The sequence below is a fragment of the Ranitomeya imitator genome, chromosome 8 (assembly GCF_032444005.1).
Source record: "Ranitomeya imitator isolate aRanImi1 chromosome 8, aRanImi1.pri, whole genome shotgun sequence".
NCBI classification, from domain to species: Eukaryota; Metazoa; Chordata; class Amphibia; order Anura; family Dendrobatidae; genus Ranitomeya; species Ranitomeya imitator.
The window spans coordinates 186,675,183-186,702,710 of record NC_091289.1 but is presented as its reverse complement, the minus strand read 5'-3'; the positions used below and the strand labels follow the sequence as shown (position 1 = coordinate 186,702,710).

General features: G+C 42.5%; 1 protein-coding gene across 29 annotated transcripts in view; it reads right to left on the bottom strand.

Moving 5' to 3' along the window:
- NFIA (nuclear factor I A) overlaps nt 1-27,528 on the bottom strand; it is a 500,144-nt gene that overhangs the window by 50,121 nt on the left and 422,495 nt on the right. For 18 of the 29 annotated variants that reach the window (XM_069738134.1, XM_069738144.1, XM_069738151.1 and 15 more), the window contains 2 exons: nt 26,100-26,228; nt 627-805 (listed from right to left, as the gene is read on the bottom strand). In XM_069738134.1, the coding sequence (XP_069594235.1) occupies nt 627-805; nt 26,100-26,228 (308 nt within the window). The remainder of the gene's footprint in view (nt 1-626; nt 806-26,099; nt 26,229-27,528) is intronic. The other 11 variants (XM_069738159.1, XM_069738156.1, XM_069738152.1 and 8 more) reach the window with 3 other exon arrangements.

Genomic DNA, 27,528 nt, shown 5'->3' with positions numbered 1-27,528 from the left:
ATAATACAGGATGTAACTGAGGATCAGTAATGTAATGTATGTACACAGTGACTGCACCAGCAGAATAGTGAGTGCAGCTCTGGAGTATAATACAGGATGTAACTCAGGATCAGTAATGTAATGTATGTACACAGTGACTACACCAGCAGAATAGTGAGTGCAGCTCTGGAGTATAATACAGGATGTAACTCAGGATCAGTAATGTAATATATGTACACAGTGACTGCACCAGCAGAATAGTGAGTGCAGCTCTGGAGTATAATACAGGATATAAATCTGGATCAGTAATGTAATGTATGTGCACAGTGACTGCAGCAGCAGAACAGTGAGTGCAGCTCTGGAGTATAATACAGGTTGTAACTCAGGATCAGTAATGTAATGTATGTGCACAGTGACTGCAGCAGCAGAACAGTGAGTGCAGCTCTGGAGTATAATACAGGATGTAACTCAGGATCAGTAATGTATTGTATGTACACAGTGACTGCACCAGCAGAATAGTGAGTGCAGCTCTGGGGTATAATACAGGATGTAACTCAGGATCAGCACAAGACAAGTACATTGTTGGTAAAAGAAGCATTTTAGAAACAGTGGGCCGACACTTCTGTAGAATAAAAAGTAGTCCTTACGTTTAGGAACCCCACCTGTCCGGCCTGCTGACCAGCTTCTGGACAGACAAGTTGGACAAACTCTTTCAGAGTCTCCTGCGGGTGATAGCGGATTGCTGGGTGAGAGAAATACGGTCCAGGTTGCTGGATGATGGGTGATGTCGGGAAATGTAAAGTTGATGGCGTTGCATGCGGACTCACTGTCAGGGAGAGAAGAGAAGCGACTGTTATCTCTGTTTGTTGATAAACATTCACAGTTCACATAAAGGTCTGAAGCATTTTCCAAAAACAAATATCCATCGCAATCATAGTGTAACAAAGAGCACATTGATACGATGTATACGCGCAGTGTGGCGGATACACACTTCCCGTCACAGACAGTTTATTCCAGGGACAATTCACAGTTCTTTTCTGCACTCACTCTCTCCTGGAATCGCCGAAGTAGAACTGTTGAGGCACCAACCCCTCATGGATCCCCCTGATCAAGAGAATAAAAGGGCAGCACTGCTAAATCCCATGCACACTCGCACCGGTCAGTCGCTGGGCTGGCTGCTGTCCTCTGCACCTCTGGGAGGCCAGGAGTGCCGCTGTGTCATAGCTATGCAGGAAAAAACGGCAAAACGGTGCAACATTAAATCAGCATTTCCCCTATTGGTTGGATCTGTGACTCCCCTGCCCCGAAGGAATAGAATCGCTAACAAGAAAGGAGATAGAAAATTGACCCTGGGGTCATGGAAGCAACATGAATATCAGTCTCCATAACAGGGGCCCTACAATGGCACTATTATTTTTTGTATAAATTAGATCTGGTATGGTAATGTCAGCAAAAAATAAATCAAGAAAATATTTCCTAATAAATAAATGGGACACGGCAGATTACAGGACAGATAATCGACCCTCTAAGCTATATACGGTATATATATATTTTTTCACTGAACGGCCTCTTTATGGTGTTGAGTATAATGTTCGCAGTCACGTGCGGCATGAATACAATGCTACTACTGTATTGTTCTTGCACAGAAAGCCAAAGTGTTTAATGAAATCCAATACCCTTCAGGCCAGGTGACGAAATAAGGCCTCATCTCAGGTTCTTGGAGGAAGCAGAGATGTTTGAAGTACAAGATCCACCATACTGGGGAGCTTTATGGAAAGTGCTAATTGGTTTGCTGGGCGGTGACCTCATCATGTGGGCATTTAAGTCTTAACCACAAATCAATCTATCATTGTTCTGCGAGCCTATTATTATCATGTGGTGGCAGTACTTCTTACAATGAAGGACTTGAGATATTGGAGGCGACTAAGATTCTCTCTAACAGAATTTCACTGGAGGGAAAGCTAAGGGTCTATTTTTTTTTATTAATTTCATTTTTGTATACCTATAGATATAGAAACCAACCCTAAGGCCTGAGCTTTTTCTCAGTAACGGGTTGCGTCATGTTGCACGCTACAGATGTATACAGGTCGCACAATATTCAAGATACACCACAGTCAGCTGGAAGCGGTAACAGCCCTCGTCACCCCCTAACAGCCCTGTCCGCTAATAGCAGTTCATGAAAATGTATAAAGCTGGCGGTACACGAGACCGCTGATGGCTGCTGACCCCTCCGAGTGCTCAGCTCAACCCAATGGGAAGAGAGCGGCCATCAGAAACCTCCTATCTCCCCAAAAATAAAATGATTGGGAGTTGAAATTCCAAGTGCCCAAGTTGATGATGTTGGGAGAGAGCAGAAGCCTCCACCCAGTAGATGTTGACCAGTGCTGCCGAAGTTGGACAGTCCAGCCAAATTTTAATTAATGTGTTTGGGGGCGTAAACTGCAATAATTGTGCGGCATTTATATCTATATTTACAGCAATGCAGCACTGAAGTGCAAGACTCCCTATCCATCCTGGGTGATCCATAGCTCGTTTTTCCTTTTCTTGGGAGCAAAAAAAATCAGTTTTGAGTCTAAATACCCTGTGCTTGCTTGCACCAGCCTCGACACTCAACCCCTGCGTCAGGTGCTCAACTAGTTCCCATTCCTAGCTACACATTTTCTGGCACATCATTCAAATGCAATCAAATACCTGCCCAAATCTTAAAATTTTGCTACCTAAAATTGAGAAAAGGCAGCAATGAAAAGTTACACGAGTAATGGTATACACCAAGGAATAATGGGGAAGATTACTAAACTTACTGAATACACCACAATTCTGGTACAGTTTACACGAAAAATTCCTGTACGAGCCGTGCGCCACATTTATTTTGTTTTGACACTTCTTACACCTTTTTTCCACAAAGTAGCTTAGCAGGTAAAAAGCATAACTTAGCGGTGAAGATGGGCTGCGTAAGGTACAACACCATGCACCAACATAACACAAGAAATGTGTCCTAACATTTTGGTAAAAAGACATCTAACTAATTGAAGACTACGCAGACGAAGGGCTCGTGCACATTACCGTATTTTATTTCCAAGTGTGATCCTATAAAACATCAGATCGCACTTGGACCAGTATTATAATGGCGCAGGGCACATATTCAAATTTTTTTTAATTGGACCGAATCAGTCCAGGATAAAAAATTGCAGCACGCCCGAGTTTCATAGGATTATTGGATTGCAGTCGGCCACGCAAGTCAATGAGTCCATGGAAAACATCGGACTGAACAAGGATGACATCTGAATGCAATCTGATTTCTGCGCACAAAGAGAACGGACGAGATGGAAACATTTTTTCCCCGTCTTCTCCTTATTCAAGTAAATCGGATCACAATCTGATTACACTCTGATCAGATTCTAATTGGCATAAAGGACCCGATTCTCTCAAATGAGAGTGTACGCTCACGTGACCTGAGCCTGTGGATGTGTCAAATTCATCAAGCAGCATGAGGGACTGTGATAACCTTGACCATCCATGCACAGTCTAAAAATTAGATAGGATTAGTAAATCTGCTCCTAAATATTATTATCTACACAGAAATATATATATATTTTTTTTTTTTTAAATTGTCATTTGTTTTCCAACAACCTTAGAAAAACTCAGCTGTCCAAATATATTGTATCTTTGTAATAACACCCATTTTTTAAATTATTTTATACACATTTTTTGAGATATATTTAGTAAATTATACAATCTATAACATATAATCTATAACATCAATACATTAACCAAAAATAGAAATACAGATCAAAAATATGTAAACAAAAAAAAAAAGAATGCACAAAAACCTAAATTTGACAAGAGTATAGCAAAGATATAACAGCAATAAATGAAGACATGAATCACAGATGCAAATCCCCCCAAAAATATACATATAAAATTTAAGTGTAAACAACAGCACATAACTGTAGCGAATGATAAAACATGCATAAGATATGCGTACCGTGAAGAAAAGGCCAAGTGTTTGGTGCACATTTGGAAACCCACACCCCTGGTGTTAGGCCACATTACAAAACATCAATCGCCCCGTCTACCCGCTCAATTCATTTGTCTTTTAGATTGACCATATCAGAGCGCTAATTGGAAGCGCCACCAATCCTGCTGATGTGAAAGGCTTTCAAACATCATCTAAGAGCCGTCCTTTATCGGAAATATGAAGAGTGACTCTTTAATAGGGGAGGCTGGCAATGCTCCAGGCTCTGCACGGGACTTGCACCCCTGGTGTCTAATGCAGGATATCAGCAAACAGTCATTTTCTACCTCATCAGATAGTCCGATCAAAGCCGGTACTCAACCAGTCAAGACCCCCCCAATGCACACACACCTGCTGGGAATACCTTAATGGTTTGCATTAGTTAGAAATGCTCAAAAGATTAAACCCTTAAAAAGGACAAGATGTCATCTCTGCAAAGGATGAGTTTAGCTGACACACATTCACAGGAAAGAGCACAATTATAAGAGAGCCATTAGCACCGTGCACTAATTAATCTAGAAAACGCCTGTCAACAAGTCGCTCTTCAAGGATACTTCAACAGTCTCTTTGAAACCTAATGACAGATCGCAGATTTCTGCTATGTTAGCACGATCTGCGCTGCTGACGATTTGCTTTCTGCTAATTATTCACTAACTGCACCCAATTTTTTACGTTTTTTTTTGTATTTTTCTAGCAGCAGAAGTCATCCAGTGACTCCATACCAAAGTTTTAAACTTGCAAAATTTCTCTCAGCAGGGTGATTTTTTCACCCCATCAGGACTGGTGCAATTTTTCATTTTCGCTGCTCCTTTTTTTTTTCCTCCGCTTTTTTTTCTTAAATTTCTGTTGACATTGCCGGATGAGGGCTTGGATTTTTTTTTGTGAAACAAGTGACGCTGTTCATTCGATCATACAATGTACTGAGAAACTGGGGGGAAAATTGAGTGGGATAAAACATAAAAAAGAAAAATCTTTTTTTTTTTTTTGAGAGGGGGGTTATTATTATTTGGTATTCACTGTATGATAAGAATGAGCTGGTAACACAATTCAATTATGGTGCTTCCAAACTTATGCAATTTTTTTTACATTTATTCACCATAAGTAGCTTAGAAAATATTATGAAGTTTCAAAATTACAATTTTTTATTTGTTTCTGTCGCCCTTTTCTGAAACCCGTAACTTTTTATTTTTTTGCTGATGGAGCTGGGGTGACAGCTTGTTTATGTTGCATGGCGAGCTGTAGTTTTCAATGATACCATTTTGGGGTAGATACAATGGTTTGGTTACTTTTGATGGTATTTTTTAGGGCGGCGTGGTGACTGATAAACCACAATTCTGGCATTTCCTATTCTTTTTCTCTCTTTACAGCATTTATCATACAGGTTAATTTTATATTTTGACAGACAAGACTTTCATGGACATGGTGTTGCCATATCTTTTTTTTTTTAATGGGGGGAAAGAAAAGAGGGGGAACTTCACAACATTTTTTTTTAACTTTATTTAATTTAGATCCTGAACTTGAACCTATGATTATTTTCATTGTAGTATTGCACAGGTCCCAGGCTGCCATGGTGACCCATCAGTGCCCCGAAATCGCATTGCAGGGTCTGATAAAGTTGATGTGCATGCATTGGCATCCAGTCAATTTAGATGTCGCTGAGTTTGACATCTTCCTCCACACTTGCGGACCCCAACACTAACATATAGGCAAGTCACTTTAAGGTGCTAGACAGAACATGTCATCATAGAATCATCTGTTCTTAAATCCGGCTTTTATGTTATTTGTAGTGATGTGCAAACCCCTGCATCTCCGGGTCCGGACAAACATTAAAAAAAAAGTTGGGTCCTGGTACCACAATGGTAGCCAAACCCAGACCACATTCAGATGAATGGGGGGCGCGAACAGTCGTTGTTCTGCATGACAGCGCAGCAAACATTGCCTCTGATCGGTGGTAAGATCATTACTGCCGGTCAGAGAGCTGTCACAATCTCATGGCGCTTGCGATGATCTCACTGAGGTCACCACAGTTCATCGTCTCAGTGGGAACGCAGCCTCGGACACCTGCGGTAACCTCGATGATGTCACCGCTAATCACTGAAGCTGCGCTCGCAACACCTCACTCTCCAGTGGTTTTCAGGAGAGGAATATGGTTGTTTATTATTTTTTTTACAGCGGACAAAGTCTTCAATTTAATGGGCGTAAAGGGAGTATAACTTTGCTATTTCTAAAGGTGAAATCAACCCCACAAATTTTACCTCAATGACCGCTGTGACAGGGCAAGTGGGAAGAATTGGCACATCTAAGGCTACGTTCACATTTGCGTTGTGCGCCGCTGCGTCGGCGACGCAACGCACAACGCAAATAAAAACGCACGCAAAAACGCTGCGTTTTGCAACGCATGCGTCGTTTTTTGCCGAAATTTGGATGCAAGAACAATGCAACTTGTTGCGTTTTCTTGGTCCGACGCTTGCAGCAAAAAAAACGCATGCGTCGCACAACGCAACAAAAACGCATGCGTCCCTCATGTTAAATATAGGGGCGCATGACGCATGCGTCGCCGCTGCGTCGCCCGACGCAAACCCGACGCAAACTAGCATAACGCTAGTGTGAACATAGCCTAATAGATGTGCCTTTTCTGGTGTGGCTGTGGGCTGCTATTTTTAGCCTGCGGGGGGCCAATATCCATGGCCCCTTTCCAGCCTGACCAGCTTTAATAATCTTACTGCCGGTGTTCCCCACGCTGTCATGCAGATGACAACGTGGGAAACACCCGATGTTTGGGGTGCCCGAAACCGGACAGTAACACAGAGTTCCTGGAGAAGTCAGTGTTCGGGGTCCTTGCTCCTAACAGTAGGTGTTCGGTACCGACCCCGAAATTTACTGCTCAAGTTCGCCCATCACTAGTTATTTGTACATTAAAAATATTGTTTTTTAACATTCATTTATTCATGAGGATTTAAAAAAAAAAAAAAAAAAAAACAACAAACAACAAAACTTGTTCTTTCTAGCAGCCACGTACACATAGGCAGTAATCTTCTACTATATAAAGCTGAATGTGTGTGTGTGTGTGTGTGTGTGTGTGTGTGTGTGTGTATGTGTGTGTGTATGTCCGGGATTGGCATCTGCACCGTCGCAGCTACAGCCACAAAATTTTGCACAGTCACACGTCTGGACCCCGAGAGCGTCATAGGCTATATTGTGAGGCGAAATTTTAACCCCGCGCGTTCCAATTCACCAAACAATTTTGCCCCTATCTACATAATTGGGAAAAAAGTGAAAGGAAAAGTGTTGGAAGCGTCGCAGCTACAGCAACAAAATTTTGCACTGTCACACATCTGGACCCTGAGAGCGTCATAGGCTACGTTGTGAGGTGAAATTTTAACCCTGCGCTTTCCAATTCACCAAACAATTTTGCCCCTATCTACATAATGGGGAAAAAAGTGAAAGGAAAAGTGTTGGAAGCGTCGCAGCTACAGCAACAAAATTTTGCACAGTCACACGTCTGGACCCTGAGAGCGTCATAGGCTACGTTGTGAGGTGAAACTTTAACTCCGCGCTTTCCAATTCACCAAACTATTTTGCCCCTATCTACATAATGGGGAAAAGTGAAAGGAAAAGTGTTGGAGGCGAATTGACAGCTGCCAGATGTGAACAAGGGGGACTTAAAGAATGAGAGCAATGGCGCCAAAGAGTATATACCGATCAGTTGCTAAGGTGGGGCCCCGACATGGGATACTCACCACACACGGGGATATGAACACACACAAAAAATGCGCCAAACACTACCACGTGCTTGAACACATATACCACCCTCAGCACACATTTCACCACAAATACACCAACCTCGCCACATAAAAGTCGAAACACAAAAGTCGCCACTCAAAACTCACCACGCGCAAAACTCGCCACATGCAAAAACTAGGCTCACGCAAAACTCGCCACAAGTGCAAAACTCACCTCATGGAAAACTCGCCACACGCAAAACTTGCACACGCGGAAAAATTGCCACATGCACAAAATTTGCAACACATGCAAAAGTTGCCTCACACAAAACTTGCACATACTCAAAAGGCACCAGACATAAAACTCACCACGTGCAAAACTCGCCATGCGCAAAACTTGCTGCACACAACTTGCTACACTAACCTGTCACATGCAACTCGACACACAAAAAGTTGCTACACGCATGTTGCCACACAAAAATCATCTCACAAAAGTCGCTACATGCATGTCGCCACACACAACTCAACACACACAAGTTGACAAACGAAACTCGCCCTAAAACACACACAAGTCTGGTATTAGCCTTCAAAAATAAAAATCTGATTAATAAGCAGACAAACTACAAGAGCAACAAATGTACCATATAGGAAATACAGCAGCTGTCAGTCACATGACCTGTCTATTATGTGTATGTGTGAGCTAATATATACTGCCAGGGGGAGGGCTTCCTGTTGGCTGGGGATTTATCAGGCTGCCAATTTAACTTACAAATACTGAGGTAAAAATACTGAGCAAATAACGTGTTAACGAGGTCTAATACAGGAGATCACACAGGTATATACTATATACAGGGGAGATGACACACAGATATATACTATATACAGGAGAGATGACACAGGTATATACTATATATAAAGGAGGAGATGACATACAGGTACATACTATATACAGGAGGAGATGACATACAGGTATATACTATATACAGGAGGAGATGACACAGGTATATACTATATACAGGAGGAGATGACCTACAGGTATATACTATATACAGGAGGAGATGACATACAGGTATATGCTATATATAGAAGATGACATACAGGTATATGCTATATACAGGAGGAGATGACACACAGATATATACTATATACAGGGGAGATGACACACAGGTATATACTATATACAGGAGATGACATACAGGTATATACTATATATAGAAGGAGATGACATACAGGTATATACTATATATAGGAAGAGAGGACATACAGGTATATACTATATATAGGAGGAGATGACATACAGGTATATACTATATACAGGGGAGATGACACACAGCAGGTATATACTATATACAGGGGAGATGACATACAGGTATATACTATATACAGGAGATGACATACAGGTGTATACTATATATAAGGGAGATGACAAACATGTATATACTGAGGTGAAAATGAGAGGTGTGAAGTGAAAATGAAAAGGTGTGAGTGCAAAATGAGAGGAGTGAGGGAAAATAGTGTAGTGATCGGAAAATGACAGATGTGAGGTCGAAATGACAAGTGTTAGGCGGGAATGAGGAGTGAGGGAGAAAATGAGAGATGTGATTGGGAAAATGAGAGGAGTGATGAGAAAATAAGAGAAGTGACGTGCTATAACTAACCACAGATATTTACTATGCCCAGGCAACGCCGGGCTCTTCAGCTAGTAGACTAAATATGACTCATGGAATTATATAGAACTTTTCTTGGTATGTGTTGATCTGAAGAAAAAGCATTGAGCTGGGAAAAAAGGCAGTGAGCCGTAATATCTATTGTGAATGGTGGATCCTGTGTTATCTACTGTATATAGAGGTGTCATCAGTCATTGTACAGGAGGATGAGGAGGTGAGCTGTGATATCACCTATTGTGAATGGTGGATCCTGTGTTATCTACTGTATATATAGGTGTCATCAGTCATTGTGCAGGAGGAGGTGAGCTGTGACATCACCTATTGTGAATGGTGGATCCTGTGTTATCTGCTGTATATAGAGGTGTTATCAGTCATTGTACAGGAGGAGGAGGTGAGCTGTGACATCACCTATTGTGAATGGTGGATCCGGTGTTATCTACTGTATATATAGGTGTCATCAGTCATTGTACAGGAGGAGGAGGTGAGCTGTGACATCACCTATTGTGAATGGTGGATCCGGTGTTATCTGCTGTATATAGAGGTGTTATCAGTCACTGTACAGGAGGAGGTGAGCTGTGACGTCACCTATTGTGAATGGTGGATCCTGTGTTATCTACTGTATATAGAGGTGTTATCAGTCATTGTACAGGAGGAGGAGGTGAGCTGTGACATCACCTATTGTGAATGGTGGATCCTGTGTTATCTACTGTATATAGAGGTGTTATCAGCCATTGTACAGGAGGAGGTGAGCTGTGACATTCCCTACTCTGGATGGTGGATTCTGTATTATCCACAATATATAGAGATTCTGCAAATCATTGTAATTCTGTCTGTGATGATAAAGAGACTTAAAATTAGTTTGAACACAACAGCTAAACTAGTATTAGGCCTTGTGGCCAGTTTGAAAATTGAAAGATTTCAAATTTTATTTTTACATTTAGGCTATGTGCCCACATTGCATTTTTTTCCCCAGAGTTTTTCCGCTGCGGAAACGCTTACAAAATGCATCCCATTATATTTAAATGGCATTCCGCATTGTTGTGCCCATGCTGCATTTTTTTTACGCAGAGGAAACACATCGTGGAAAAAACGCAGCATGTTCATTAATTTTGCGGAATTGCAGCGATTTTGCTGCTATATTATGGTATTAGGACGCATAAAAAACGCAAGAAAAACGTGACAAATAAGCAATAAAAACGCAAAAAAAAAAAGTTTTGATGAGGAAAATTCTGCAAAGATTCTGCAATGTGGGCACAGACATAGCCTTAGACTCCACTATTCAGAAATCAAGGTAGAGATGGGATCTAGCATTGGTATACCATTTGTAGTTTTGTTGTGGGCCCCTCTATGTGTCCCCCTCGATGCTGTAGGATACATGAACACATGAAAGTTCATTTCCCTTAGGGTATGTTTCCACGTTCAAGAAACGCTGCGTTTTTGACGCTGTGTTGAGCCGCAGCGTCAAAAACGCAGCGTCCAGATGTTACAGCATAGTGGAGGAGATTTGATGAAATCTCGTCTCCACTATGCAGGAAAAAAACACACATGCGGCGCGTCTTTTCAGAAAGCAGCATGTCGTTACAATGAGCAAAACACGCAAGAACACCGCAGGTGACCTGCCAGTGACCTCAGGTGCAGATTTGGTCAGGATTTTATGCAGGTAAAATCCTGACCAAATCCTGAAGCAAGCCTGAACGTGGACACACACCCTTAGGGTATGTTTCCACGTGCAGTAAACGCTGCGTGTTTGACGCTGCATAGAGAAGCAGCGTCAAACACGCAGCGTCCAGATGTTACAGCATAGTGGAGGGGATTGAATGAAATCCCGTCTCCACTATGCGTGGTAACACGCATGCGGCGGCCCTGCGACTCCGGACATGCGGCGCGTCTTTTAAGATCGCAGCATGTCCTTATACCTTGCGGCGATGCTGTGGCGACGCAAGATATAACACAGGGCCCTATGGTGGGGTGCGATGATCCCGGATGTGTGCTATGAACACATCCGGCATCATCGCGTCCCAGGAGGGGGCGGAGCTTAGCGCAGACCGGGTTTGCCGCTCCGACTAAACCGCCGGCCATCCTGAAGGTGGACACATACCCTTATGATGATAGAATGAGATAACACTAAGTATTGTACATACATTTGTCTTGTACACATTAAGCACCACTCTGCTCTTATCCCTTCATTGCTGCAGATCTTTACCCTGCCTACTTCTCCTTGATCTCGAGTTCATTCTTCAGAAGCGCACTGCTCCTTGGCCACCCTGCTTCTTGCATGCAGTAGGGCTGATTGGTTACTGAGCCCACGGTACGGATTGGTAGCGCTTTGGACGCAGCTCCGCCCAAAGCGCTGCCGGCTTTTGTACGCGCAGTGATTCCGCATGTGCTCATTGAACACATGCGGAATCACCGCATCCTATACATAGACTGTCGTATTCATCTTGCAGAGACTGAGCGGCTCCGCTAGATAGACATACTGAAGTCTATAAAGACGCGCCGCATGTGCGTATACGCAGGTTTGCCACCTGCGTCTTTGAACACATAGCGGAGATGGGATTTCATAAAGTCCCCTCCACTATGCTGTTACATCTGGCCGCTGCGGTTGTATGCAGCCTCCAATCCGCAGCAAATACTCACTGTGGAAACATACCCTGACAGTTCGGCCTGGTCACACAGCTTGTCCAAACAGTGCGCTCTACTATGCTGCAAGCAAAGACAGCTCGGCCTCTGCAGCATCACAAGAGCACGGACACTGAAGAGCTGGAAGGCTCTAAACCAATGAGCTTGCAAATGTGCACTCCTTACCTAGGAAACAGGCCACCACTGATACACTGCAGCAGTGGCCTATAACAAAGGTAACAGACAGTGCACTGTAGAATTAAAAATCCCTCCGATTTTGAGAAATAGGAAAAATTACTCATTTTTCCAAGCACTTCACAATTTTACCTATTTAGACATCTTTAATCAAATCGTCTATACTTTACTTCCCACTAACCTATGATCTGTACCCAAGCCCATCCTCGTGATCGCATATCTCTACTCTTCCTTCATATTGCGGTCATTCTGTATTGCCCCCTCTTAATCGCATCCGATCTCTACTCCTAGTCACTGCTGATCTGTCCTCCCTCTCTGAAGTGCCACAGATCTGTACTTCTCAATCATCAAAGGCTGATTTATACTCCTCTGAATAGCAGCCGATTTGCACCTACTTAATTGGTGCTGAACTGTAATCTCCCCCCTTGCTCACTGCTGATCTGAACACAGCCATCCTACAGTAATTGGAGCTGACTGCACCCTGTCCCCTTTAATCACTGTTGATCTCTGCTCCCTATTAATTACAGATGGCCCAAGCTCAACCTTAATCACAAGTGACCTGAACTCCACCCCGTTATTCATTGCTAGTCTGTATCTCCATAATCATTATCGCCTCTGATCTGTACCCCCCTCTTACATCCTGCGGATCTGTACCCCCTCCTCCTGATTGTTGCTGATCTCTGCATTCTCCTCTTAATCGCCGCTGATCTGTACTCCCCCACAAAATCACCACTAATCTGTACTCCCCCCGCACAATCTCTGCTGATCTGTACTCCCCCTTAATACCGCTGATCTATACTCCCCCTTAACGCTGATCTGTACTCCCCCCGCACAATCGCCACAGATCTGTACTCCCCCCGCACAATCTCTGCTGATCTGTACTCCCCCTTAATACTGCTGATCGGTTCTTCTCCTCCATAAATACATTTATTTGCCTGTAAAATGAACGTTCCGTGGACTTAACAGATCTGCGCTGAACATGTTAACACTGTTCCTGGTCTGTGCAGCGGGAATTCCAAATTAACTCGGCGTGACTCCCCTCGCATCTATCTACGTGCAAATTATGATTGCAATAGAGCTTTCATTTATACTTGCGCTTAGTAATTATTGAGCGGCTCCACAAAGGGAAGGCGACTTCTCATTGGTCCGGCGAACACAACCCCAGCGTGGGGCGATATGGTTAATTTAAAATACTACGAACCTAAGCTCTTCATTACGGGGGAACGGACAGAGCAATCTCCTGTTTAAATATTTCCTCATCGCGGCTGCGGTCCCCTCCTCTGTACAGTGGCGGTTGCGCTGTAATTACATGCTTTCCGCCTTTAATTGCGCGCTTTTCCGTGCACCTTCACAATAACAATTAGCAGAATCGGGCAAAGACAATTAATTTAAAAAAAAAAAAAACCCACTGGGTTATTATTTTAGGATTTCTTTAGAAAAGTTGCCCATTCCCAGCGGCCGATCTCCAGCCGTTTTATTGTACAGTACAGGGATTATGTGCGAAAACAACCCAAGATCACAGCGACGCTCGAGGACGGGCTATTAAGTGCACAAAACCCCTATTATGTAGAGCGTTTTATAAACACGGCAAGAATTAGCCAACACATACTCTCATTAATGACCCTCGGCTCTCCGGATAATTATATGGGTTGACCATGTTATTTATTAAGTGTCCGGTAAAAACTGAGGACAAATGCCAAAACAAGTGCCAGGTATAACGAAACCCGACGCCCATAGATGTCACTGTGCACTAAAGAGACGTCAGCGCTGCCAAGAAACAGGAGATGGGAGGGAAGGAGGGTATATACCGTACGCGGTGAGGCACCCTATAGATGCCACCATAATGGTGATAGGCAGAGGACATTACTACATAGCCAGCCACAATACCCCCCCATGATAATCCCCAATTATCCACAGTACCCTTATAACAGATCAGCTTATAATGCCACCAAGAGAGTATTGTCCGCAATATCCAAGACCAATACCAGAAACACTATTCCTTAAAATGACCACCAGCCCCATAATACTGCCAAGCACAGTGACCTGTAACCGGACCACCGCAATACCCCTATTACAGCATTACCATACCAGCAGGATGCATTTTGATGGGAGATTTATGTGCCGTGTTACTCAGACTGCTGTACGGTGCCAGCTAGTAACACGTTATTTTACAACTGTATGTTGAAGTGTCAGGAGGGACATGCGAGGTCCTGCTGGAGGCGCAGCTATCGGACGTGCAGGGGCCTCAGACTTCCCAATGGACCATAAGGTCTAACTCTGCACAGGGGCCAAGAAGCTTTAAGTGAAGTCTCTGTTTCTTACAATCTATGGTTTAAAGGGAAACAGAAATTTCAGTTATTTTATGGGTCACATCTATATATTCAGAGCTGCATTTAAAGCGAAGATTCACTTGCAGCAAAAGTTACTTGGCGACTAAAGAACTTTAATGGTGTCGGGAATCTGCTTCACTTCTTTTACCAACATATTCTTAATTATTATATCGGAAAAAGTAACAAGAGAAACAGCACTCATCCGATTCTTCTTTCAAGATCTGATTTTAATCCACAAAATAGGTTACATTGATATTTGCGGAGGTGCAGGTGTCAGGGGAGTTTTTTCATGAAGAGAGAGACTTTCCGGACAAAGGCTATTTCACGCCTTGCTAGCGATTCTACGGGTCCAAGTTTCTTAATGATTAAAGGGAACCTGTCACCCCCAAAATCGACGATGAGCTAAGCCCACCAGCATCAGGGGCTTATTTACAGCATTCTGTAATGCTGTAGATAAGCCCCTGATGTATCCAGAAAGATGAGAAAAACAGGTTAGATTATACTCACCCAGGGCCGGTCCGGTCCGATGGGCATCGCTGTCCGGTCCGGGGCCTCCCATCTTCTTACGATGACGTCCTCTTGTCTTCACGCTGCGGCTCCGGCGCAGGCGTACTTTGTCTGCCCTGTCGAGAGCAGAGCAAAATACTGCAGTGCGCAGGCGCCAGGAAAGGTCAGAGAGGCCCAGCGCCTGCACACTGCAGTACTTTGCTCTGCCCCCAACAGGGCAGACAAAGTACGCCTGCGCCGGAGCGTGAAGACAAGAAGAGGACGTCATCGTAAGAAGATGGTAGGCCCTGGACCAGACCGCGATACCCACGCAGCAGGACCGCCCCTGGGTGAGTATAATCTAACCTTTTTCTTATCTTTCAGGATACATGGGGGGGGGGGGGGCTTATCTGCAGCATTCCAGAATGCTGTAGATAAGCCCCTGATGCTGGTTGGCTTAGCTCATCGTCGATTTTGGGGGTGACCGGTTCCCTTTAAGAAACTTAATAACAGGATCAGTGTAGGATAAGTCATGCAATGTACAAGTGTGTGAAAAAGTGTTTGCCCCCTTCCTGATTTCCCATTCTTTTGCATGTTTGTCACACTTAAATGTTTCAGATCACCAAATATAAATATTAGTCAAAGATAACACAAGTAAACACAAAATGCAGTTTTTAAATGAACGTCTTTATTATTATTAAGGCACAAAGAAATCCAAACCTACAGGGCCCTGTGTGAAAAACTGATTGCCCACTCCACCCTTAAAACAAAGTAACTATGGTTTATCACTTCTTTGGGAAGCGGGAGTTCAAGTTGCCTAGCGACACGCATGCCTCATTACTGTCACACCTGTCCTCAATCAAGAAATCACTTAAATAGGATCTGTCTGACAAACTGAAGTAGATCAAAGGATCATCAAAAGCTAGACATCATGCCACGAGCAAAGAAATTCTGGAACAAATGAGAAACAAAGTAATTGGGGTATATCAGTCTGGAAAAGGTTATAAAGCTACTTCTAAAGCTTTGTGGCTCCAGCGAACTACAGTGAGAGCCATTATCCACAAATGGCAAAAACCTAGAATAGAAATAAACCTTTTCAGGAGAGGCCGGCTGACCAAAATTACTCCAAGAGCGCAGTGACGACTCATCTAAAACAGGGGTCCCCAACTCCAGTCCTCAAGGCCCACCAACGGGTCATGTTTTCAGGATTTCCTTTGCATTGCACAGGTGATGCAATTATTACCTGGGCAAGACTAAGGAAATCCTGAAAACATGACATGTTGGTGGGCCTTGAGGACTGGAGTTGGGGACCCCTGATCTAAAAGATCATAAAAGACTCCACAACACACATCCAAATGACTGCAGACTTCACTTGCTTCAGTTAAGGTCAGTGTTCATGACTCCACCATTAGAAAAAGACTGGGCAAAAATGGCTCGCATGGCAGAGTTCCAAAACGAAGGCCACTGCCAGAAAACACCTTGATGATACCCAAGACTTTTGGGAGAATACTAAGGTGTTTGTCCCATTACATCTGGCGTAGAAGTAACACAGCATTTCAGAAAAGGAATATCATACCAACAGTAAAATGTGGCGGTAGTGTGATAGTCTGGGGCTGTTTTGCTGCTTCAGAACCTGGAAGATTTGCTGTGATAAATTGAACCATGAATTCTACTGTCTAGCAAAAAATCCTGAAGGAGAATATCTGACCATCTGTTTGTGACCTCAAGTTGAAGTGCACTTGGGTTATGCAGCAGGACAATGATCAAAAACACATCAGCAAGTCTACTTTTGAATAGCTGAATAGCTTAATGAAAACAAAATTAAGACTTTGGAGTGGCCTAGTCAAAGTCCTGACCTTAATCTGATTGAGATGCTGTAATGACCTTAAAAAGGCAGTTCATGCTCGTAAACCCTCCAATGTGACTTATTTACAACAATTCTGCAAAGATGAATAGGCCAAAATTCCTCCAGATCTTTGTAAAAGACTGCCAGTTATCACAAACGCTGGATTGCAGTTGTTGCTGCTATGGGTGGCCCATCCAGTTATTAGGATTAGGGACAATCACTTTTTCACACAGGGCCCTGTAGGTTTGGATTTCTTTTTCCCTTACTAATAAAGGTCTTCTTTTAAAAACTGCATTATGTGTTCACTTGTGTTATCTGTGTCTAATATTTACATTTGTTTTGTAATGTAATGTATGTACACAGTGACTGCACCAGCAGAATAGTGAGTGCAGCTCTGGAGTATAATACAGGATGTAACTCAGGATCAGTAATGTAATGTATGTACACAGTGACTGCACCAGCAGAATAGTGAGTGCAGCTCTGGAATATAATACAGGATGTAACTCAGGATCAGTACAGGATCAGTAATGTAATGTATGTACACAGTGACTGCACCAGCAGAATAGTGAGTGCAGCTCCGGAGTATAATACAGGATGTAACTCAGGATCAGTAATGTAATGTATGTACACAGTGACTGCACCAGCAGAATAGTGAGTGCAGCTCCGGAGTATAATACAGGATGTAACTCAGGATCAGTAATGTAATGTACACAGTGACTGCACCAGCAGAATAGTGAGTGCAGCTCTGGAGTATAATACAGGATCTAACTCAGGATCAGTAATGTAATGTATGTACACAGTGACTGCACCAGCAGCAGAGTAGTGAGTGCAGCTCTGGAGTATAATACAGGATATAATTCAGGATTGGTACAATACTTATATGTACACTATTAAAACAAATATTTTGCTTCAAGCAAAAATCTTGGTGCTAAGTTTTAGAAAATTAAGCAGAGCAATGTCAATGAAGCAAGCCTCGCGGATTCCATGGTCAGAAGCCTCGGAAGTGGGTGAGATGTATGGCGCTTCGGGCAGACTGTGACACCTATGGCATAGTGCAGCTCTGTGTTCCCTTGGCTGACAGGAGACTTATACAAGGGATGGCGGTTTTACTAGCTCATAAACCAGGCTGCTTACTGACACAAAACATGCCCAATAATTATTCGGTGTTTTGTGGTTGCATGTATTCCACTCTGTAGATAGGACATGAGGACGAGGCCTGTAGAAAATGCCATTAAAATACTATATAATAATACACTTGTACGAGAAAATATTAATGTAGTCTAAACAAGGGGAGAGGACTGCGCTGAGGGTATACGTGGTCATTGCGAATGTAGTGGGGATCAATTAGGTGGCATCATACGTTCTAGATTTAGGTACGTTGGATCAGTATAAAGTATCTCACAAGGTTGGCTTGGATACACTAGATCAGCAGATACTATCACACATGGTAGATTTAGAAATCATTGAACTTGATATAGTGGCTCAGCTGACAGTATCACACATGATAGGATTAGATACAGGGGCTCAGCAGACAGTATCACATGCTCAGATATACCAGTTTAGTCGTTAGTGTGACACATGATAAGTTTGATATGCTTAGATACACAGCTCAATTTAATGCAAAATATTGTGCTGCGACGTCTTCTCTGTATCAGTATCTCATATGATAAGCTTAGATATCCAACTCTTCAGCACAGTATCACAAAGGATTGATTTAGACATTATGCCATCAGGGCAGCTGTCTAATAGGACTCTCCGAGATCTCCACTTTGGCTGCCCTACTATTCTATGTATTCTAACCATCATGGTAACAGATGATCATACAGCCCTTTAATAAGACAACTTGTCTCCCACCACCCCAACTGTCCATACTGCACCATGACCAAGAAAGGAAAGCAACCTCAAGAACAAACACACTTATCGGGAAGCTGTCATATAGATCACAGCACTACCCTACAGATAAGGAGAGAGGCGCCACTGGGCCACGGGGAGCTGAAAGACACAAAGAAGCTCTTTAACTCCTTCCTCCAAGAGGAATAATCCGGGTGCCCCTAATTATGACCCAGCGCCAATTACTAAACTGCAACTTCTATTAGTAGATACATTGCAGAATATGTTCGGCAATTGCCGTCCTTTCAAAAAACGTTTGCATAAGTCAAATCAATAGTATAAAGTAAATAAAAGAAACTTTGGAATATATCTCATCACAGAATTCTGCTTCTTTCTCCACTTCTTATACCCCTGCCTCTTAAACTCATTATTCACGCTGAAAAAAAAACAAGCTTAAATCCATCATATCGAAAGCAAGAGAGACTGCCAGTTCACTGAGGGATCAATTTACAGCTGCATATTGAAGACTATACAGATGGGAGGAGGGTTGCGGAGTAGCGCGAGAAAACAAGCAGATGCAGAACAAATCTGCAGAACTGCGCTGAAGTTAATGAGTAATTTAGCTTATTTCTGAGCTGGATTCATAGCTACACTACTCAGTACTGCTATATTATGTCCTCCATGCTGCCACTACTTCTGAACGCGTGTTACATAGAGACAGAGCAGGAATCACTCATGTCTGTGTATAAGAGATATCCACTAGCTCAGAGACAACTGAAAATTATAAACAGAGTCCACAAAGGGTGAAAACTGATGAAAATGCAGAATGCAAGTCATATAATGGCCAGAATAGTGGTATTCCTTATGTACACACAAACACACGCCAGCTTATTCTGAACGGCAACCTGAATAGGTGAATACTAGCTAACAGACAATCCCTCCATGTGTTGCGGGTGTCAAACTGACGCGAGACATGCAGCTGTGGGGGCTGAAACATATTTCTTAAGTGCTCCTGCCGGCGATTCAGCTGCTCCACAACAACAGGACAGTTCTTCTGATTTGCTTTGTCGAGACTTCATGCTGTTTGATAGCCGACTCCCCACAGTTAGGCAGGAGGTAGCCGGCTGTCAATGGCATCGGCAGTCATGCCCCATCAACAAAGAAGAGTGGAAAAGGAGCCACTGCACATGTCAGCGGATGCCACTGAATTGCTGGCAGGAGCGGTCTGTGTCCGTATCATGCTGGCAGAAATTGGCACTGGGCATAACAGGCAGGTGGTTAGTAGATACCTGCCTATTAGTTCTTAGGCCCATAGTAACAAAATTAAATCGTTCTAGATAATTCCTTCATCTTGCAACTTTCTGTTTAACATTATTGTTCTAAGAATCTACTTTTAATCCCTTAACCCCCAGAGGTATTTTTGTTTTGCGTTTTCGTTTTTCGCTCCTCTTCTTCCCAGAGCCATAACTTTTTGATTTTTCTGTCAATATGGTCATGTGAGGGCTTGTTTTTTTGCGGGACGAGTTGTATTTTTGAATGACACCATTGGTTTTACCATATCGTGTACTGGAAAACGGGAAAAAATTCCAAGTGCGGTAAAATTGCAAAAAAAAAAAGTGCAATTCCACAAATGGTATTGTTTTGCTTTTTTTTGAATAGGTACACTAAATGCTAAAACTGAAAAACTGACCTGCCATTATGATTCTCCAGGTTATTACGAGTTCATAGACACCAAACATGTCTAGGGTGCTTTTTTTTTATCTAAGTGGTGAAAAAAAATCCAAAGTTTGTTAATAAAAAAAAAAAAAAAAAGAAACAATTTTCCGATACTTGTAGCGTCTCCACTTTTTGTGATCTCGGGTTAGGTGAGGGCTTATTTTTTGCATGCCGAGCTGATGTTTTTAAAGATGCTATTTTGGTGCAGTTACGATCTTTTGATCGCCCGTAATTGCATTTTAATGCAATGTTGCAGTGACCAAATAAACGTTATTCTGGCATTTTGACTTTTTTTCTTGTTTAATCATTTAGCGATTGCGTTAATTCTTTTTTTAAATTGATAGATCGGGCGATTCTGAACGCGGCGATACCAAATATGTGTATGTTTAATATTTTGTATTGTTTTACTTTGAATGGGGCGAAAGGGGGGGTGATTCGAACTTGAAGATTTTTTAAAATATTTTTAAAAACATTTTTTTTTAATTTTTGGCCTGTCTCCATTTGAGACTAAAAGCTGCGATAACCCGATTGGCTCTGCTACATACTGGCGATGATCAGACCGCCTGTATGTAGCAGAATTGCTGACTTGCTATGAGCGCCGACCACTAGGAGGCGTTCATAGCAATCCGGCAGTGATAACCATAGAGGTCTGCCTGCTGAAAACTTCCTGGTTGTCATGCCAACCCATTGGTGACCCACAGTCATATGGCACGGGTGCTGATGGGCGGGATTTCCTGCGCGCTTGCCGGAAGCGCATGTTAAATGCCACTGTCAGAGTTTGACAGCGGCATTTAATGGGTTAACAGTTGCGGGAGGATCGTGATTCCACCCGCGGCTGTTACGGCCACATGTCAGCTGTTCAAAACAGCTGACATGGCTGGAAAAGATGTGGGCTCTCAGCGCTGAGATCTCATCTCCCGAGATCTTGGTGCCGAGATCTCCATCTGCACATGCGTCGCCCAAGGCGGCCATTTTCCTTGAGTCCAGCCACATAGGAAACTATGGAACTGCGGGGGGCTCCGGCCTTTCACAAAATGTCGGCAGAGCCCCCACAGCATCGGAGACCCCCACAGCACCGCCAAACACCCCGTCATCCCAGCCTGCAGCAACGGTACCGGTAAGGTATATCCACATTATAAGATGCACCCTCATATTCCCCCCAAATTTGGGGAGAAAAAAGTGCGTCTTCTAATCCGAAAAATACAGTAAGCCTTCTACTGGATACTACTGTATGAATTATGTCGGTCCATTCTTTTTTGTGGGGAGCACTTCTGGCATCTGTCTGCTCATATGATAATATATGTATTCTAAGAGCTCATTTGCACGTCAGTTTTTCTTGTAAGAGTGCTATCCATTTTTTTGGACGGCACTTGTACCTATGATATTCTATGGGGCTATGAGCAAGTTCAATTTTTTCTTTGGACTGAGAGGTCCTTAGAAATATTGGAGACATGTCTAATTTTATGATCCAAGTGTTGGATCAAAATCAGAAAAGACTATGGGTCCGTGAAAAAAAAAACCTCAGACCGCACTCGCGGACTGTCCGAATGGAGAAGGTGGAGGAACTTTATTTTTTTCTCTTCATGTATGAGAAAATGTAATCCAACTCTGATCAGAATGATCGCTACACATGGAAAATACGGACGTGTGAATGAGGCCTAAGGGTGTATGTCGGAAGCTTTTCAGGTTCATACACTGAACATGGCCCATTTCTGTTATCTGTCGCACTCATTCGTCGTTTTGATTGATAAAATTGGACACAAATTTCTGCGACACAAATGTGAACGCGAGCTTGCCTCCATTATCTATGACTAAGTATATCTAGATAGAATATTAATAACCGCCAAACACACCATTGAAGTTTTCACAAACACTGACACATAACCAAATTCCAGGAGTGAAATGAGTAATCTGGATTTACGTCAGGAATTTAAAAAGAAGGCCAGAAAATGGCGGCGGTGCCGGCGTGAGCTTCCTGCCTGCCGCGCGCTCGTTCTGGCTAATCACTTGCTGGAGTCTGAGGTGTAAACAGTGAGCTAATTTCCTCTGCCTAACGAGACATCTGCTCGGAATCTTTACTCAAGGTTAGCGTGGCGATCTCAGCGGACAAATATGCCACTTTACAAAGGAAGAACGAGTTATTTCTGCTTTAAGGGAGGGACCGAGAAAAAAAAATTATTAAAAAAAAAAGATCCTGTCCGGTAACAATGGAATAATAAATATACGGTGGTCCGCAGCTCTTACGAGCAAATGTGTGTACACAGGCCTGAGGTTAAGCAAAGAAGTGACATCACTTATCCATCACAGGGTGAAGGTAACTACAACTTCTAATATGCCCCAGGGAATAATTTTCCTGCATTTTACTAAAAAAAAAAAAATGTATAAAAAAATTTCTTAACGTTCCTCATATAGATTGTTAAATATATGAAGGAAAAGGGCAACTAAAAATAGGATCGTTCTGTATGTTCTAAAAAGAGGTAATGAATATTAATTAAAATGTGTTTTCAGAAAACTTTATCTGAAGTTTGCTGCTGTTTCTGTCATAAGGGGGATCAGTCTCATCTCATTTCGAGGGGAATATATGAAGATTGATAAACAGAAAGAATCCATGAAGACATAATCTTGATCCCGGTAGGAAATGGCCGAGGATGACCCATTGTGGGACAATGATTTACATGAGTGCCATCTCATGATAAATGTCTTATTGCACTACGTAACATTATTCGTTCACCGTCCTGTCCAATCCATCCAACCACTACCCCGACATTTTACTCCAGGGACACCTGTCGCACAAAATACCCGCCGTAAAGTGGTGACTACAATGTGGTGGCGCAGGGACATTTCCTAATCTGCCTATGAAGAGCATTTCCGCCTAAAGCAGGAGTAGATGCAATCAACAAGTTTTCGCCAATGATGCTCGGCATCATTCAAGCTTTCCCAATTAGGCTCGGTCTTCATCTGTGTGAGAAAGGATTTGACAACTGCTAAAAAAGTGGTGCTAAGGTGAAACTTTTATTGGGCCATTTCCGTGGGAACTCAGAAAGTGCAAGGAAAGAGTTGTGGACAAGGCAAAGTTGTGAGCAAATTATAAAGCAAAAGTATAATAAATGCCGCCATATACTGTCATTGTATGGCAGCATAATCATATGAGAGCCAAATTAAAATCTCTACCAGATGTATATGTAATACAGACATTTGCTGGATGCCTTAGACTTCTTGAAAGGGAAATACAATTAAGGTGTTGGAAATGTAAATTCTCCGCTAGATTTCTGAAACTTAACATGGACAAAACAGAATTCATCATCTTTCCCCCATCTCACGCGACCCCCCCAACGAACCTATCCATTACAGTAAATGGCTGCCCACTCTCCCCAGTCCCACAAGCTCGCTGCCTCGGGGTAATCCTTGACGCTGATCTCTCCTTCAAACCACATATCCAAGCCCTTTCCACTTCCTGCCGACTGCAACTCAAAAATATTTCACGAATCCGTTCATTCCTCAACCATGAATCTGCAAAAACCCTAGTCCATGCCCTCATCATCTCTCGCCTTGACTACTTCAACCTCCTGCTCTGTGGCCTCCCCGCTAACACTCTCGCACCCCTCCAATCTATTCTAAACTCTGCTGCCCGACTAATCCACCTGTCCCCCCGCTATTCCCCGGCCTCTCCCCTCTGTCAATCCCTTCACTGGCTCCCCATTGCCCAGAGACTCCACTACAAAACCCTAACCATGACGTACAAAGCCATCCACAACCTGTCTCCTCCATACATCTGTGACCTCGTCTCCCGGTACTTACCTACCCGCAACCTCCGATCCTCACAAGATCTCCTACTCTACTCCCCTCTTATCTCCTCTTCCCACAATCGTATACAAGATTTCTCTCGCGTATCACCCCTACTCTGGAACCCTCTACCACAACACATCAGACTCTCGCCTACCATCGAAACCTTCAAAAAGAACCTGAAGACCCACCTCTTCAGACAAGCCTACAACCTGCAGCTACCACCAATCGACCAAACCGCTGCATGACCATCTCTACCCTCACCTACTGTATTCTCACCCATCCCTTGTAGATTGTGAGCCCTCGCGGGCAGGGTCCTCGTTCCTCCTGTACCAGTTATGACTTGTATTGTTCAAATTATTGTACTTGTTTTCATTATGTATACCCCTCCTCACATGTAAAGCGCCATGGAATAAATGGCGCTATAACAATAAATAATAATAATAATAATAAAATGTAGAATCTCAGTCTCTGTTCGCAGTGAATGTATTCCAAAATGTGCACTTCCTAAGGAATGCTCAGCCCTTTACTAATAGGTATATATCACCTATTTGCCACAGTTAGAAATGCATAATATACTTTTTTTGTGGTGACCTCCAATTAAAGTTTCATGTGCAAAGTCTCATGACTCCCAATAAAGTCTCATGTGCAAAGTCTCATGACCGCTAAATTAAGTCTTATGACCTCCAAATAAAGACTCATGACCACTAAATGAAGGATCATGAAAGCCAAATGAAGGGTCATGTGTGAAGTCCCATGACGTCCAAATAAAATCTCATGTGCGAAGTCTCATGACCTTCAAATAAAATCTCATGTGCGAAGTCTCATGACCACTAAAAGTCTCATGAGTGACCACTAAATGAAGTCTAATGACCTCCCAATAAAGTCTCATGTGCAAAGTCTCATGACCTCCAACTAAAGTCTCATGACCTCCAACTAAAGTCTCATGTGCAAAGTCTCATGACCTCCAACTAAAGTCTCATGTGCAAAGTCTCATGACCTCCAACTAAAGTCTCATGTGCAAAGTCTCGTGACCTCCAACTAAAGTCTCATGTGCAAAGTCTCATGACCTCCAACTAAAGTCTCATGTGCAAAGTCTCGTGACCTCCAACTAAAGTCTCATGTGCAAAGTCTCATGACCTCCAACTAAAGTCTCATGTGCAAAGTCTCGTGACCTCCCAAAAAAAGGACATGTGCTAAATGTGTTAATGCTATGTGATGTTTTGAGAGCCTTATCTTGCCCCAAAAATCTATTATCTGATGAAGGTTCAACATTACATTTTATGATATATATTTAAAATATTGAGAATGTAAAAACCTAAAAAAAAGTTTTGAGGTCTAGACAGGATCAGAGAACCTCATTATGCATTTATTCTAGTTCTAAATAACTTTTTTTTTTTTAAAGAGCAATACACAAGAGTATAACAAATATCCACTGCGTCTGCTACCAAACACAGCCTGATGGTAACATTCACAGACGTTGTCATCGAAAATATTCAGTTGTATTGTACAGCAAAAGAATAAAAATCTACTAAAACCATAACAAAAATTAAAAATAGGAAAAGGGGAAAAATTAAGGTTATTATAAATTTTAAATACATATATAACAATAAATCCTTAAAAACAAAAAAACAAAACCATGAAACAAATCCAGAACGAATATTCTTACTGACCGAAGCTTATTAAACTTTAGGATAATAAGACAAGCAGAACATGAAGCCGCTCACACATTTTCTGATGTGTTATAGTACAAAAAAAGAGACACAAATGATGAATGCAGAATTATTACTAACAAGGCTAAGGTCTACTGAACAAAGGATACCCTATCTGGAAAAGAGCAGGGCTTAACGCAGTGCTGACGGAATAAGGTATGGGGTGGGGAGGGGGCACGTTCTTCGGTTTTGTCCTCACCTCTGGGTCCTGTAATGACAGGTCGATGATGCTGCGTAAAAGCCGTTCCAAGGGAAGAGGTCTGCGAAGGAGAAGGACTGCTGAAACCAGACTTCTCTGACTTCTTTAAGGTAGTAGGCGATGGCATTCCTGGCAAGAATGATTGATAAGTGCAATTTAATAATGCTAAGTCATGGAACCACAGCCTATGCATTGTGAACGTGGGTGCAAAAGCAGGGTTCATTCAGTGATACTCAACCTCCAGAGGCTGCTCCATAAGCTGCCTGTACTATGGCCAAGCTGGGATTGGACAATATAGGCCATGCCGATCTCATCTGCATGATAAGGTGGCATCACAAAAAGTCCACGAGGGCAACCAATAAATGGCTAACTGTTGCTGGATAGACCTAACATGATTTTTCCCGATCTTGATAAATAATCTTGTGGGAATCGTAATAGACTAAGTTGGATTTTTTCTCAATGCGAGAGTTTGCTGCATGATCAATATATGGGGATTCTGTTGATACCTGAAGTGCTGTCAAAATCGGAAGTGACCCTTTAAATAACGATCTTTCCGTGTTTAGGCTGACTGACTACCATTGTTTTTAGGTCCGGGAGGGCAAATCTTGAAAACCCAGCACAGACACAAATGTAAGCTCCTAATGGTATAAGACTCAATCAGTTTAGTGAAAAATAAAATATCTATTAGATTTTTCTAAAACGTCATTTAAGATTCTAAGATATAATAAAGCAAAGTAAATATTTCCTTGGGCAACAAATGCGTCACACCTGGGTTATTACTGCCTCTAGGTCCAGTCTGGTGACGCCTCAGGAGGAGATTTTTGCATTTAGTGTCTAGATTTTTTTTTAAGGTTGAGTATCACTAAATCGCTCTGAAGGGAAAGTATTAAAAAAAAGAAAAAAAAAGGAAGAAAAAAAAACATAAAAAGCAAAGTTCTTTAATAGATTAGCTGAGAAGTCTTTGTCAGTTTTTATGGTACGTTATGATGTGAGTACTAGACCTATTTGTGGTATTATTATATGGTCACTTGGTGGATCTTTTAGGGATCATGACCCATATGTTCAGATCTAAGGCTGAGGCATTGAACTTTGGTATGAGGAAAGAATAGAATATGGTATTTTAGTAGTGGAAAGTGACTCAAATCACGATCAAATTGCATCATTTGGTCAGTAAGGCAAAGATCTGCACTAGGACTTACACGAATTTCTGGAGTTAATCATGGTAAATTGGATGAACTGTGGTTGATGATGGTCTCTTTGTGGAATTGCACCCTTTCTCTCAACCTTTTTAATAGTGATAAAAGGGGTTAATTTAATTAGTGGCGTGGAGAAATATTTGCAACTGCATTAAAATGGTGTAAATTCCCCCATCCCACAGTGTTTCAACTCCTCACTTTATTTAATAGATCTTTCGCTTGCTGTCAATGAT